At 41.0% G+C, this 13,454-nt stretch overlaps 1 protein-coding gene across 2 annotated transcripts in view; it reads right to left on the bottom strand.

The window, feature by feature from the left end:
* The window catches only part of RELN (reelin), a 297,464-nt gene that overhangs the window by 174,527 nt on the left and 109,483 nt on the right, over positions 1–13,454 (bottom strand). For both annotated transcript variants that reach the window (XM_086474260.1, XM_086474253.1), the window contains exon 4: positions 1,588–1,658. In XM_086474260.1, the coding sequence (XP_086330386.1) occupies positions 1,588–1,658 (71 nt within the window). The remainder of the gene's footprint in view (positions 1–1,587; positions 1,659–13,454) is intronic.

The raw sequence follows: 13,454 nt of genomic DNA, 5'->3' as shown, positions 1-13,454 counted from the left end.
TACTGCTTTCTTCTTTCCTTACCTGTTCTGGCCACCACAGACTGCCTTTGGCTGTGGTGCACTCAATATGCAGCCCTGCTTTGGAGAATTTCATCTGCTTGTGAGGCTTTTCATTATTTTATGCTGATGACTCTGCATATTAATTTTTCTACTCTTGATTTGTGTCCATCCAGTGAGTAGCCCAGGTGAGATACCCTCACCATCTTCCTTAGCACATCCCAAATGCTGATCCTGCCAACACTTCTGTTTCTATATCCCCTTATGCTAGTTACTGAAACACTACTCTTCCACATTGTGGGGGTACAATTTATCTCCTGTTCTGAATACTAAATGTATTTTAGTAACTTCTCCAGATGTTTTTTCCTTCCACACAGTAAAAATACTGTTACACTCCTGGCCCAATCACCTTCCAATCAGATCCTTATAACACTCCCTTCTGATTGCCAGCACCTGTGTTATATTTTTCTAATTAATTCAAAATATAACTAACTTCCTGACTTGGTGGCTAACATCTTCAGTCACCTCTCTGAATCCCCTTTCCTTCTTCCCATTGAAATACAAAAATACTGAAAACTCAGATACTAACATTTAAAACAGAAACACTTGTCCCTCATTTTCACGGAGGTACTATTTTTACCTTATAGGAGTAACTCAATATATGTTCCTGACGTAATGTTCAACAGCTTCTTATTGCAAAAGCCATTGCATAGATACTCACAAACTCATAGGAAAAACCCTATAGCTCTAATGTCCCCAAAAGATGTACTTTGGGGGGGGTTTCTCTTGTTTGTTAATATGATATTTCTAATTTTTAAATATTTATTTTAGACTGGTTGACCCATGTTTCACTGTCTCTTTTCACACGGAAATATTACTGGAATTTTGCAGAGAAAACTGGATCAGCACGGAAATTCCTTTCTCTTCTGTACCAAAAACACCTTCTCTATTTCTCGTTGTTTTAATGAAGCAAGTTCAAAGCAGCATGCTGTTTGTAGACAACAGCTGGCAACAGGACATTTATTTTTAGGTTATTCATCAAAAGGATGTGTATGATAAGCCGTGCAAACAATTAGATTTTTAAAGTTTGTGTAAGTCAAACATTTTGTTTAGCAATAAATATGATCAAATGTTATAGGTGACAGGCAAAAATTTGATGGTCTGCTTTCACAAAATGTGAAGGCAAGTTCTTCACAAAGATATGTGTGAGCTGGATGGTAAACAATGCTTTTGCTGCAGGCATATTGCGTTTTTTGCTTGTAGGTTATACAGTGAGAGTTAAAACACAGCTTGTGCTTTTGGCAAAAAAATAATGTTGGTTGTTACAGGCTGATTTCAGGTAAGTGTGTAATGAAATAGGATTTACTTTAACTTCTGTGTATTACCCAATATTTAGCAGAGAGGAGAGAGGGGTTTCCCAGATAACTAAGGGGAAGTATGAAGCCAAAGAAAGTATCTGTTTTAAGAATATAAATTAGATCCTGATATTAAGTTTTCCAGGAAATAACTTTCATGATGAGTAACACTGACATGCAAGTACAATGGAAAATCACATTTGCCAGATATTTTTAGTACGATGGTGGCTCTTACCTCCCTGTTCACACAGCTGTTGTGCTAAGGCATCCTTGAATATAACTTGGCCCCTATGAGTAGCTGTAGCCCTGTGAACATAAAAAAGACAACAATAAATAATGTAGTATGCTTATTTATATATGTCTATGCATATCTCTATGCATGACTAATCGTATCAGAAGTCCCATTCTGCTTTCTTCTTGTGTTCTTCTTTCTGCACTCTTTTAAATCCATATAATAATTTGTAGGGATTTTTTCTGTGCATAGCAAAAGAAAAGTTCCTAAACCGAAATGGCTTGATTGGTGATAAAAAGCACTGTCACAGGGATTCAGTGAAGGACATGAGTAAAAGTAAGCATATCGCAAAGCTAAGCACATCACTCTTCCTGAGAAAGTGTACCTGTCTCAGTGGAGAACAGAAGAAATGGTTGCAGAGCTGACTCCCTGTGAAATTAATAGTCACATGATCCAGTAGCCAACAGCAAATGACAGTACTGTTATATGCTGCTGATAGAAATTTAGAGCTTGAATGGGTGCCCAGAAATCCTCTCTGGAAACAAAAGGAGAGACAAGTAAGCTCTCTGCCCCAGGCCTCTGTCAAACACCTCCAAAAAAGGAGACCCTACAACATTTCTTGGTATGCTGCATTGCGTTTTGCTGCCAATTAAGTTGTTCTTTCTTTTTATTTCCCTCATTGTCCAGACAAGCTAAAATGGATTAAATGGATTACTTTTTCCTTTTTTTTTTTTTTTTAAATCTTTATTATTCTCTTTTTTTCTCTTCAAAGTAAGAAGCCCAGTACCTTCACACCACCTGTACTCTAACAATTTACTTTCTGAACAACATACTGTTTTCTCTGTCTCCTCTGGTCTCAGTCTGTCTCCATCTTTCAGGAAGTGATAGGCCTGTAGCTGCACATACAGATTTTATAGTTGAGGTCTCACCAGTTTTGTCTAAAGAATAATTATTCTCCATTAATGACCCACAGCTAACAGACCAGTTAATGTACCATGGGGAAAGATTTGCCGTTTTGTTTTCTAAAAATCAGCTAGAACTACAATGCAATTGGGTTGTTTTTCTTTTACAGAGCTGTCATGCCAGCAGTGCTAGTTATCCTTTATTTTCAAATTCCTCATTTCTTCTCTCTTTTCTAAGTGTAGTATTTCACAACTTTGTTTTATCTCAGAGATTTCAAAACCTTTCAGTATTTGCCAGGGTTGCCTTTGAAGTCTGATTTCTTGCAGCCAAAATTCTTCCAATATCTGTCTAGACTCATACACACTCTTCATACGTGTTCTTTAACCTTTCTCTAATATAGTAATTAAAATAAGTAACATTAATGGGCCCAAGATAGATCCATATGAAGTCCTTTAAATAGCCTATTGGTTCAACAGTAAAACATTGAAAGATACTTGATGTGTGGTTTTTCAGCCAGCTGTGTGCCCTCTCTAATGGATCATGCTTCACTTGCTTATGAAAATGTCAGGAAGGACCATAACGGAATGATCCAAAAGGAAAGTCAAAACATATCGTTTTTTTCTTGGCTACTAGGCCAGTTACACTGACAAGGAAGAACAACAAAAGTAACACATCTAATATTAAATTTTTCATATACAGTGGATCCTTGAGGTAAAACCCATCTGCAAACGGACAGAGTACAAACAGGAGTACGCGAAACTTCTCTGGGTTCTACTTTCCTTCCTGCTTATTCAGAACAGCTCTATTTACACCAATGTATGTTGTCCAGAAATGCAAAACTATGGCCACCTGATGCTCCTAGGACTTTTAGGGCACTCCCTTCCTCTGCTTGCAGGACAGCTGTGTCGCTTTTTCCATCTGCTTGGACTTTCAGAGGCATTCGTAAAGCTGGAGCCCTGCCTCACCTGGTAGCGATAGCCCGGGATGACATTACCAGTGTGAGGTTTTGGTTGTAGTCCCCACCATGTGCATCATGGAAACTATTTTATGATTTCCAACACTTCTGCAAAGTTCAGCAAAACATCATGCCATAGCTCTTAGTTAACATTTCTTCATCTCCTGTCATGTGACTATACTGAGTATAGAGTAAACCAAACCCAAATATATTGCCCCAGCGCATAAAGAAAGGCAAGAGATCTGAGACTTTAAGTCTCATTTAAAAGTATGAACTAAAGTATTTCTTAGAGCTCTGTTGTGATGCGCATGCAAGAAATCATGGTCACTAAGTATGTTTCTGCAAATTTCCTCACAGGTGTATGCTGACACACAAGTCAGAATGGGACCAAACAATCTTCCAAATCAAACACATGCCCAGTCTTCATTAAAAGGACCAGATACAATGACTTCCTCTAGCAGCTGAAATGGCAGGGCATCCCACAGCCAGCTTTGGGTCCAATGCAGCACTAAGGTCTGTTTTGCAACTGTGTTTCATTATGGGAATTCCACATTTTGAGCAAAAGCCGGGCTTGCCGGGCTCCTGGGCATGTACAAGAAAACGCCACACCTAAGGCACAGAAGGTATTTTGTACAGTATTTCTTCTCTCCCCTAGGCTGGCAGAGTGGAAGAGAGGGCTCTTTGTAGACAGTGAGAAGGAAAACATATTAGCAGTGGACTGGGACTTCAGAGATGCTGTTTATGCAACAGCCCAGGATAAAATTCAGGATGTATGCAACAACAATGGCAACCACAAAATTCCTTTATGAGGCAGATAGCAGCAAACTCTTGAAACACGGACCACATGCAGAGGGGAGCTCAAGCAAGTGTCTGAATGCAAACAAATACCAAATAATACCAATAATACCAAACTGTGTACTGTTTACTGGATCTCTGCATGCGTGTGAGAAAACGGGGATTTGGGGAGAGAGCCAGCAGCCAGATGAATGATCTGCATCTTTCTGTGTCTATCATCCCTTGCTTGATAATGCATACTAGGAGCCAATTATTGCTGCTCCATAGCAGGAGCGATCTGCACCCTGGGGATAACAGTGCTGTGCAGTAAGGGCACCGTTTCCTACAGCATATGCTCACATTAGCATTAGTTTTGCAATGAGCATACGCACGAGCTCTGCACTGGCCGGTGCAGCTTCAGAGAATTATTAAGGGTATTGCTACTGTCAGGTTACCAGTATTATCTGTTTGTTTTTCTCCATATTTACACTTTATTCATGGAGCAAATGACAATAATGCAGTGCAATTAAGCTACTTTTAGAAAGAGGTGCAAAACATACGTTTTCTGTATTGAAATTTCTTTGCTGGTGATGTTCCTACCTGACAGGTGAGATTAATGGAACAGGATTGTGTATTTGAATTTTTCTCTTTTAAAAATATGTAACATATCCAAAATCATACCCATCCCCATATTCACACTCAAGTCTAAAAACTACATAGTATTTGCAGTAATTATAATAAAAATAATACTGGCAATGCCTGAAAAAGTCTCTGCTAGAGAAAGAAAATTATCCGGATATTAATTGGAGGTTTTTGTTTTCTTGATACATATATCCAATAACTGATTTTTGTGCTGTTTTTCAGAAGTTTCTATGCTGTCTTTAATGCAGTTGAATATTGCTTAGATGAAGGGTCCTTACTAACTCTTAATTGGTGTTGCTCCACACCAGTCTGTAGTCCCACTCTGTCATTGTGTGCTATTTATTTTCAGTCAAAAGGCAAGTAACTAATCAAATCTAACCTGTCAGTCAGCCAAAAGGCAAGTTGCATGCTCCGCATTCCCCCAGAGGTAATTCCTGGCTAGGAAGAAATCATTCCAAAAGGATGAGAAATAAAAGAAAAATGAGAGGGAACAGGAGCATCCTGACATAGTGAGTGAGAGCTTCAAAAGAAAAACAACTTAGAGGTGATAAGGTTCCTCTCTATATTAACTTACATTTTCATTAGCCTGAATGTATTTCTCTGCTTGATGCTATGCAAGAGAGGAAAACGTGTTTTTAGAAGTAGCAAGAGGAGATAAACTGCTCACGGAGGAAGAAGGAGGTCTGAACACAAGAAGCTGTCAAGGCTCACTGTCAGTTCAAGGCATTACTAACCCCATGCTTCAATTACAACAATTCTGTAAAGGATTTCTTTCCTAAACCACAATGATTCAAGTTGAAACCAGGTGCCAATAAAGACTTTTAGATTGTCCGTCACTGAAAAGCAAAAAAAGAAATATGACTTGCTGATTCTCTACTTGAACTACATGCAGTCAATGTCACCTGTGAAATAGGACTTGAAGTGCCACCCTACTCAAGTGCCAACAAGCTTAAAAACACTTCATTCGAGTGCGGTATTGCTCCACTGAGTAAAGCCTAAGTAATAACGATTTGTCCCCTGTGCGATGACACAAATCGTTCCAGGTGATTTGGAAGAAAGAAATCCAGAGACACTCGCATACACTCATGAACCTCTAGAGAGAGGGATGTCCCTCCAGCCTCTTGTTGATTAGATGCAGCATGCTGTGCATCCAGGAGCACAATCCCTGTCCCTGTCCTTCCCCTGAAACTGTCACCATTTGGTCATGCTCTGGGGTTTGTGTGCCTGGTGCTCACTCTGCCCTTACAAGGGTCCTGGCATCTGTGCCTTTCCCTAGTGAGGGAAGACACTGGGACAAATTCATTCTGGAGGGGGCTGGAAAAACACTCAGGTTTCCTAAAGTAAAATACCTCATCTCATGAACACCCCAAAAAAAAGGTTTTCAGCACCACTCTGGAAAATGAGGTTATTTTTTTACCCACACTAGCAGAGTTTAACCCTATGCCCGCTGCTAGCAGCTGCATTGCATATCTGTACGCAGTGGTTCGTGACTGTTTCCACTAGAGGAAATCCAGGATGACATCTGCAATGCCAGCTCCAGGGAAATCAGTGACTGACAATACGAAGCTGAGATAGATCTTCTCAAACCCCACGGTGCTGTCCTCCCAAATCAGGTCTGATCCACTGGCAGTCTGTGGGGATGATGGTCTGTGCTGGGCGTTGACAAGGCTGGGTTGGGTTGGAAAAGCAAGAAATGCACACCCAATAATTGCTGTCATCATTTTATATTGAAATTTCTCATATTTTGCATTGGATTCACATGCATCGGTGACATGCTTTTGTTAACAGATTGCATTTTAAAGGGAGTGTTTCAACTCAGGGGAGCATAGGCAGAAGGGCAAGTGGGACTGAGCCATGCATGGACGCTGCTTGTGCTGCCTGGCTCTGCCAGCTCCATGTGTGGAAAGGATGCAAGGCAGCACTGCCCAGGGGCCAGGGTAGGTGTTTGCCCTCTTTATGCAAATAAACTGGTTGATTTTTAATGCATTGTTAAATTTGCATGACAATCTCTGCTTGTAGCATTGTCTCGTTTTAGTTGTTGTATTATTAAAAAAAAATATGCTCCCCCAATACTGCCTAATTAAGAGATCTCTAAATAACTTCAAAAGCAAGATGGAGAATAGGCCTTCTGGAGATTAAGTACACAGAGTAGTAGTGTCCAGCCTTTCTTGGTGGGAGTATGAAACATTTTCTTGCAGTGCCATGCAAAGGTGGTTTAATAGCATTTACTGTGCGTGGCAGGAGGTGAGGCCGTGCTGGCGTGCATTTTAGCCTGTGTCTCCTACCATGTCTGAAACCTTCAGTGATAATTTCTTCAAGAGCAGACAATACCAATGTATTAAACCTGACTGTGAGATGGTGCTGGTGTTAGGGCCAGCAGGGAAAATGCACAGAGCACTTGTGGCCATTGATCCAGAAGGTGCTTGAGTGGGAGGCTTTCAACTACTCGTTAAATGCCTCTAAGTTGTTTTTTCAGTTTCCACTTGACATGCAAGCACAGTCTAATTAAAGTAGCAGGAATAAGATTTGTTGTTCTGAAAAGCATATTTCTGACTCTGCCTTTCCCTCCCTGTCCCCAACGGTTTCTTCCCTGAGATGCTATAAAAAAGTCATCTGTCCTGATATTCAGCTGAAACTGTCAGGGAATTACTTATGTAATTACTTATGCAGATATTTGTTCAGGAGACTGGAATTAGCATATTTGCTCTAAAAGCCTTGATCAGAGGTGAAAAGTCTGTGTGTTGACCTGACATATACATTTTTGGTGGTCCAGTACATACTGACAAGACACTTATAAGACATAAGGAGGTTTTGTTGTTGCTTTTTGTCATCAAAAAAAAAGTTATATGCTTGAGAAACAATATGATGATTTGGGGTAAATATAAGAGGAGGAATACAGCAGTTAAGTGGTAACAGCAGCACAAAATGAAACAGATGTAGTTTTTTATGGTTTAACACAGAAACCTATGCTAGGCTGTGTACACTTAGGATGTGTTGGTTTGATCAGGGATTGATTTAAGCACACATTTAAGAGCTTTCTTTAAGCAAGATTTGTATAAAACGAATGTCCTCAAGTAGAAAAACAAATGAGGTGAATATATACTTATAGCCTGTATTACAGGGAATGGATCTAAGTTTACAGCACTGGAAGCAGAATCATAGAATCGGTTAGGTTGGAAAAAAACTATAAGATCATCAAGTCCAACCGTTAACCTAACACTGCCAAGTCCACCACTGAACCGTGTCACTAAGCACCACATCTACACATCTCTTAAATACCTCCAGGGATGGTGACACCACTACTTCCCTGGGCAGCCTGTTCCAAAACTTGACAATGCTTTCAGTGAAGATATTTTTCCTAATATCCAATCTAAATCTCCCCTGGAGCAACCTAAGGCCATTTTCTCTTGTCCTATCACTTGTCACTTGGGAAAAGAGACCGACCCTCAACTCACTACAACCTTCTTTCAGGTAGCTGTAGAGCGATAAGGTCTCCCCTCAGCCTCCTCTTCTCCAGGCCAAACAACCCCAGTTCCCTCAGCCGCTCCTCACAGGACTTGTTCTCTAGACCCTTCACCAGCTTCATTGCCCTTCTCTGGACACACTCCAGCACCTCAATGTCCTTCTTGAAGTGAGAGACCCAAAACTGCACACAACATTCAAGGTGCGGCCTCACCAGTGCCCGGTACAGGGGCATGATCACCTCCCTACTCCTGCTGGCCACACTATTTCTGATACAGGCCAGGATGCTGTTGGCCTTCTTGGCCACCTGGGCACACTACTGGCTCATGTTCAGCCGGCTGTCAACCAATGCCCCTGGGGCCTTTTCCACCCGGATCTTTCCAGCCGCTCATCCCCAAGCCTGTAGCACTGCCGGGGGTTATTGTGACCCAAGTGAAGGACTTGGCACTTGACCTTGTTGAACCTCATAGCATTGGCCTCAGCCCACCAGACCAGCTTGTCTAGATCCCTCTGAAAAGCCTTTCTGCCTTCAAGCAGAGCGACACTCCCGCCCAACTTGGTGTCATCTGCAAAATTAATGAGGGTACACTCAATCCCCTCATCCAGACCATTGATAAAGGTACTAAACAGAACTGGCCTCGGTACTGGTCCCTGGGGGACACCCCTTGTGACTGGCCACCAACTGGATTGAACTCCATTTGTCACAACTTTTTGGGCTTAGCCATCCAGTCAGTTTTACCTGGTGAAGAGTACACAGAAGGATGCACAGGCAGCTCTGGCCCCAACACTTTACAGTTTATAAGAACTTTCTTTTGTAGTCCTAAAAAACTTATATGTATTGTGAAAAAGGAAAAAAGTAAGAATTGTACTGAGGCAGGGGTTGATCTGTTCTCCCTAGTAACAAGCGATAGAACGAGGGGAAATGGCCTTAAGCTGCACCAGGGGAGGTTCAGGCTGGATATTAGGAAGAATTTCTTTACTGAAAGGGTTGTCAGGCATTGGAACAGCCTGCCCAGGGAGGTGGTGGAGTCACCATCCCTGGAGGTGTTTAAGAGACGGGTAGATGTTGTACTTAGGGACATGGTTTAGCGGTGTTGATAGAGCTAGGACAAAAGTTGGACTTGATGATCTGGAAGGTCTTTTCCAACCGAAACTGTTCTATGATTCTATAATTACCGTTTTAAGCTGTATATAAACATTTTCATCCTCCTTTCCCTTGTATCTCAGAGAATAAAAAGATGAGTTTTTTTAATTCTATCTAGTATTATGTGACTGGAATGATTAGAGCTTCTTGCTGACTGAAAGCAGATTAGGACAATACTTTCTTCTCAGCTACAGGAAATCCAACATTTTCATTAGTATTTTGCATTGTGTGATTATAAAGGAAAGCAAATTCTATTTTTTCTACATTTTAAATAAACGGTTATTGCAGTGGCATCTGCCAAGCAGTCAGCTCATATAAATAATAGAACAAGCATCCATTGTCTCTCTACTGACACAGTGCCAACAACTAGGTCTCTGTTTTCCACCTTTTTCAGTGTCTGAGAGACGATGCTGTCCTTGTCTTAGGTTTTGCAATCTATTGAACTTTATCATCTAGAGAAACATTGATTGCATAGATTTTAAGTTTTTAGTACCTTGAGTATTCATAACTATTTGAAATCTATATTCAACCCTAAGCTAATGGATATATTACACTTTTTTGGCATAAAAAATACTGTTTTTTTCCAAATTTTGCTTGTGTAGTCTTCTAAAGCCTGTATTCAGTCAAGATATCATTCAGTCACCTAAGTTATCCTTCAAGAACAAAAAAATCTTTGCCTTTTCCTCTGTCACAAGAAGAAATGTTACAGTTACTGTGGATTTTAAAGTATTTGACATCTCTAAAGGAACAGAGAGGTAGTAAGTAAATGGACTTGCAACACATATTTATTCCCTATATGCTCCTACAATGAGTATGATCCTTTTCTTAACAACATGTACTAATTAAGTTTGACAGTGCTGATCAACTGGGATGAGTTCAGCAGAGGCCACCAAGTTGTTAGGGGCCAGAGCACCTGCCCTGCGAGGAGAGGCTGAGGGACCAGGACTCATTCAGCCTGGAGAAGAGATTGCTTTGGGGGACCTGACAGCAGCCAGCCAAGGGAGGTTGTGCCGTTCCCATTACTGCTGTATTTTAAGACTCAACTGGATTAAAGCCTTGAGCAACCTGGCCTGACCCTGCTTTGAGCAGAATGTTGGACTAGGGACCTCCTGAGGTCCTTATAGTCTGCATTATCCTGCAGACCCATGATTCTAACTTTTTGCATGTCAGGTAAGAGCAAATAAATGAAAGCAAGGTTTGCATCTAATAAGATTAATCAACACTTATTTTGAGAACTGCTTTTCACAGCACACAAGAATTAACCATTATGTCTATCACTTTGTGTCAATACCTGTGATATTTATTCTCCTTATCCATGAGTTTATGGCTGTTTTGCATGATTCCGGAAAATCAAGAGTTTGCAGGCAGTTGATGCTCAGGGGTTTTCTGGTGTGATACATTTTTACATGGAATCATAGAATCACAGAGTCGTGAAAGCTGATAAAAAATAACATATTCAGCTAATACAGTGAAGAAATAAAAACATTTAAAATCTGAAATAGTAAAATCTGAAACAGGATATCAGATCCTATGATGAAAACAACATTGGTTTTAAAACATTTTAAATAATGGATAAAGGGGTGATTTTAAGGCCACGTTTTCAGTTCACTGCTCTCATGCCATCTGTATGACTATCCATTTCCCAGTTAAGGTTTGAGCAGCCTTAGGAGCCCACTTGAGGAGTCCACTGCTCCCAAAGGACATTGCCAGCAGCTGTGGATGAGCTGGACCGTATGAAAATCTGGAACTTCATCCCCTGTACTTGCTTTACAACCCACACAGAGAAATCTTCAAATAGCCAAATTAACCCCATTTTTAAAAAAATCACTCATTCTAATATTAATTACAGAAATGCAACTGGTGCACCTACAATGTGCAAGTTAGCTTATAAGGGAAGGATAAAACCTGCAGCCTGAGTCTAAAGCTAGAAAATGTTCTGTCAAAAACTAAAATATCCACATTCTGCACCCCAGAGCACATGGGGCAGGTTTCCCTTCCTAAGGATTCAGCAAACACTGAAATGTTACACCCCTTGTCTAATGTTTCTTTGCATTCTTCCCACTGCGCTGAATGTTTTCAGAGAACTGAAAAACAAATGAAGTATGCTAGCTTCTCGTAGACTGATAAAAACAAATCTAAAGAAGAACCTGCTGCAGTTGTTGTTGAAGAACTGTTATTCTCTTCTTATTCTCACTTGCATCCTCTTTGCTGGGAATCTCTGGCAAAAAAATGCAGGGTCACTAATCATACAAAGCACGGGTTTTAATTTTCAGCCAGATTTATATGTTTAAAGAAAACCTATATCCCTGAAGACCAGCTTACAAATAGAAGTAGGAAGGTGAAATATTGCCTTAGGGGAATAATTAATTCCATCAGCCACTGAAAAAAATGACAAATTTGTTAAGTACCACAAAAGAGGCAGGTGGAATGGCATCAGGTACACAGCATAAATGGGAGAAGCTATGGTGAGGAGGCCTGGCGTCAGTAGCAGGAACTGAATGTACTGGGGAAGGGTAGGAGGCTATTCAGGGACCCTGGAGGTATTGCAGGAGAGGCTGAGACGTGGTGTGAGGGCAGCTGGGAGTACTGTGATGTGGGTGGTATGGGGACCGGCTGCCCAAAGATGTAGGAAACCAGGCTTCATGGATACTGCTGCTCACAGCATAGTTAGGCATTTCTTCAACAAAGAGGTTTGTTTCAGAGATGTCCATGTCTTGAGGTTTGGATTAAGAGAGGCTCAGAGACCCGAATTATCTAAATCGTATCCAGCCTCTCCCACCTCAGCTAGACAGATCAAATAAGAACAGATTTAAAAGAGAGCAATCTGTTCTCCATATCCTTCCACAATAGGTCCTGTCCTCCAGCCCTGCTTTCCAAAACAGCAACTTTCAGCATCTGTTAGGGCTGAGCAAAGCCCTTGTGCTCCCCTTGCAGGGTGTTAGCAATGGCCCAGCATCCCTTGGTGCAGACCTTCACTTCTGCTGTGGATGGGAGCTCCGCCCTTGCTAGCTGGCAGCTGTGATCAGGACCCAACTTCCTCCCCTGCTGCCTCCTCCAAAATCATAGAATCATAGAACAGTTTTGGTTGGAAGAGACCTTCAAGATCATCGAGTCCAACCTTTGTCCTAGCTCTATCAACACCACTAAACCATGTCCCTAAGTACAACATCTACCCATCTCTTAAACACCTCCAGGGATGGTGACTCCACCACCTCCCTGGGTGAATTCAGCTGCTTCTGAGCCATGGGCAGAATTTTTTCTTCCTCCGCTCAGGAGACCATGGCCTGCTCACACAGACTCATCTTCATACCCCAGAGAGGATCGTCAGAAAATCCATGTTGGAAGGGACCTCAGGAGTTCTCCAGACCAACCTCCTGCTCAAAGCAGAGTCAGCTACACTAGTCGAACACATACAGCCCTGCTATGTCTTTTGCTACGTTGCCCAACAGCATGTCCATACTCACAGTTCTGGTGTTTGTGAATGTTTTTGCATAATAAAATACTACTAGAGTTATTAAGATTATGTTAAATGAAAACTGCCACATGAACTTCAGCTTGAATTGGGCAGTCACTTGATATACAGGCATAAATAATCTCAATTTACAGCTCATTTGGACAGCAGCCTCCCATATGATATATTGTTCCAACAATAATGAGTTTGAGCCCACGTTTCTCACTAGGAAACAATCCATGATTTATCTTATTCAGAAATAGATTACTCACTAAGCTACATTGCCATAATATCTCCTTTTGATACTGTGTTGATAATAATTCTTTAAGCCTATTATTAAAAAAGACATCAAACTTTAAAAACCTTCCTCTTAAAGTAAAGTATTAATGAAGAGATTTATAACCACAGCCTTGAAAGAAACCAAAGTAACAGAGAATCTAAGCAATAATGTAAGTACTTCCAGGATAGATGGTTGGTCTTGGTTCTTCGTTACGGACTCATTTTTCCTCTGAGCACAGATTTGTTTTCAGAAATCTTTG

The sequence above is a fragment of the Leptosomus discolor genome, chromosome 1, assembly GCF_034619465.1.
Source record: "Leptosomus discolor isolate bLepDis1 chromosome 1, bLepDis1.hap2, whole genome shotgun sequence".
In the NCBI taxonomy this organism is placed as follows: Eukaryota; Metazoa; Chordata; class Aves; order Leptosomiformes; family Leptosomidae; genus Leptosomus; species Leptosomus discolor.
The sequence above is the reverse complement of the archived record's forward strand: the minus strand, read 5'-3'. Positions and strand labels throughout refer to the sequence as shown.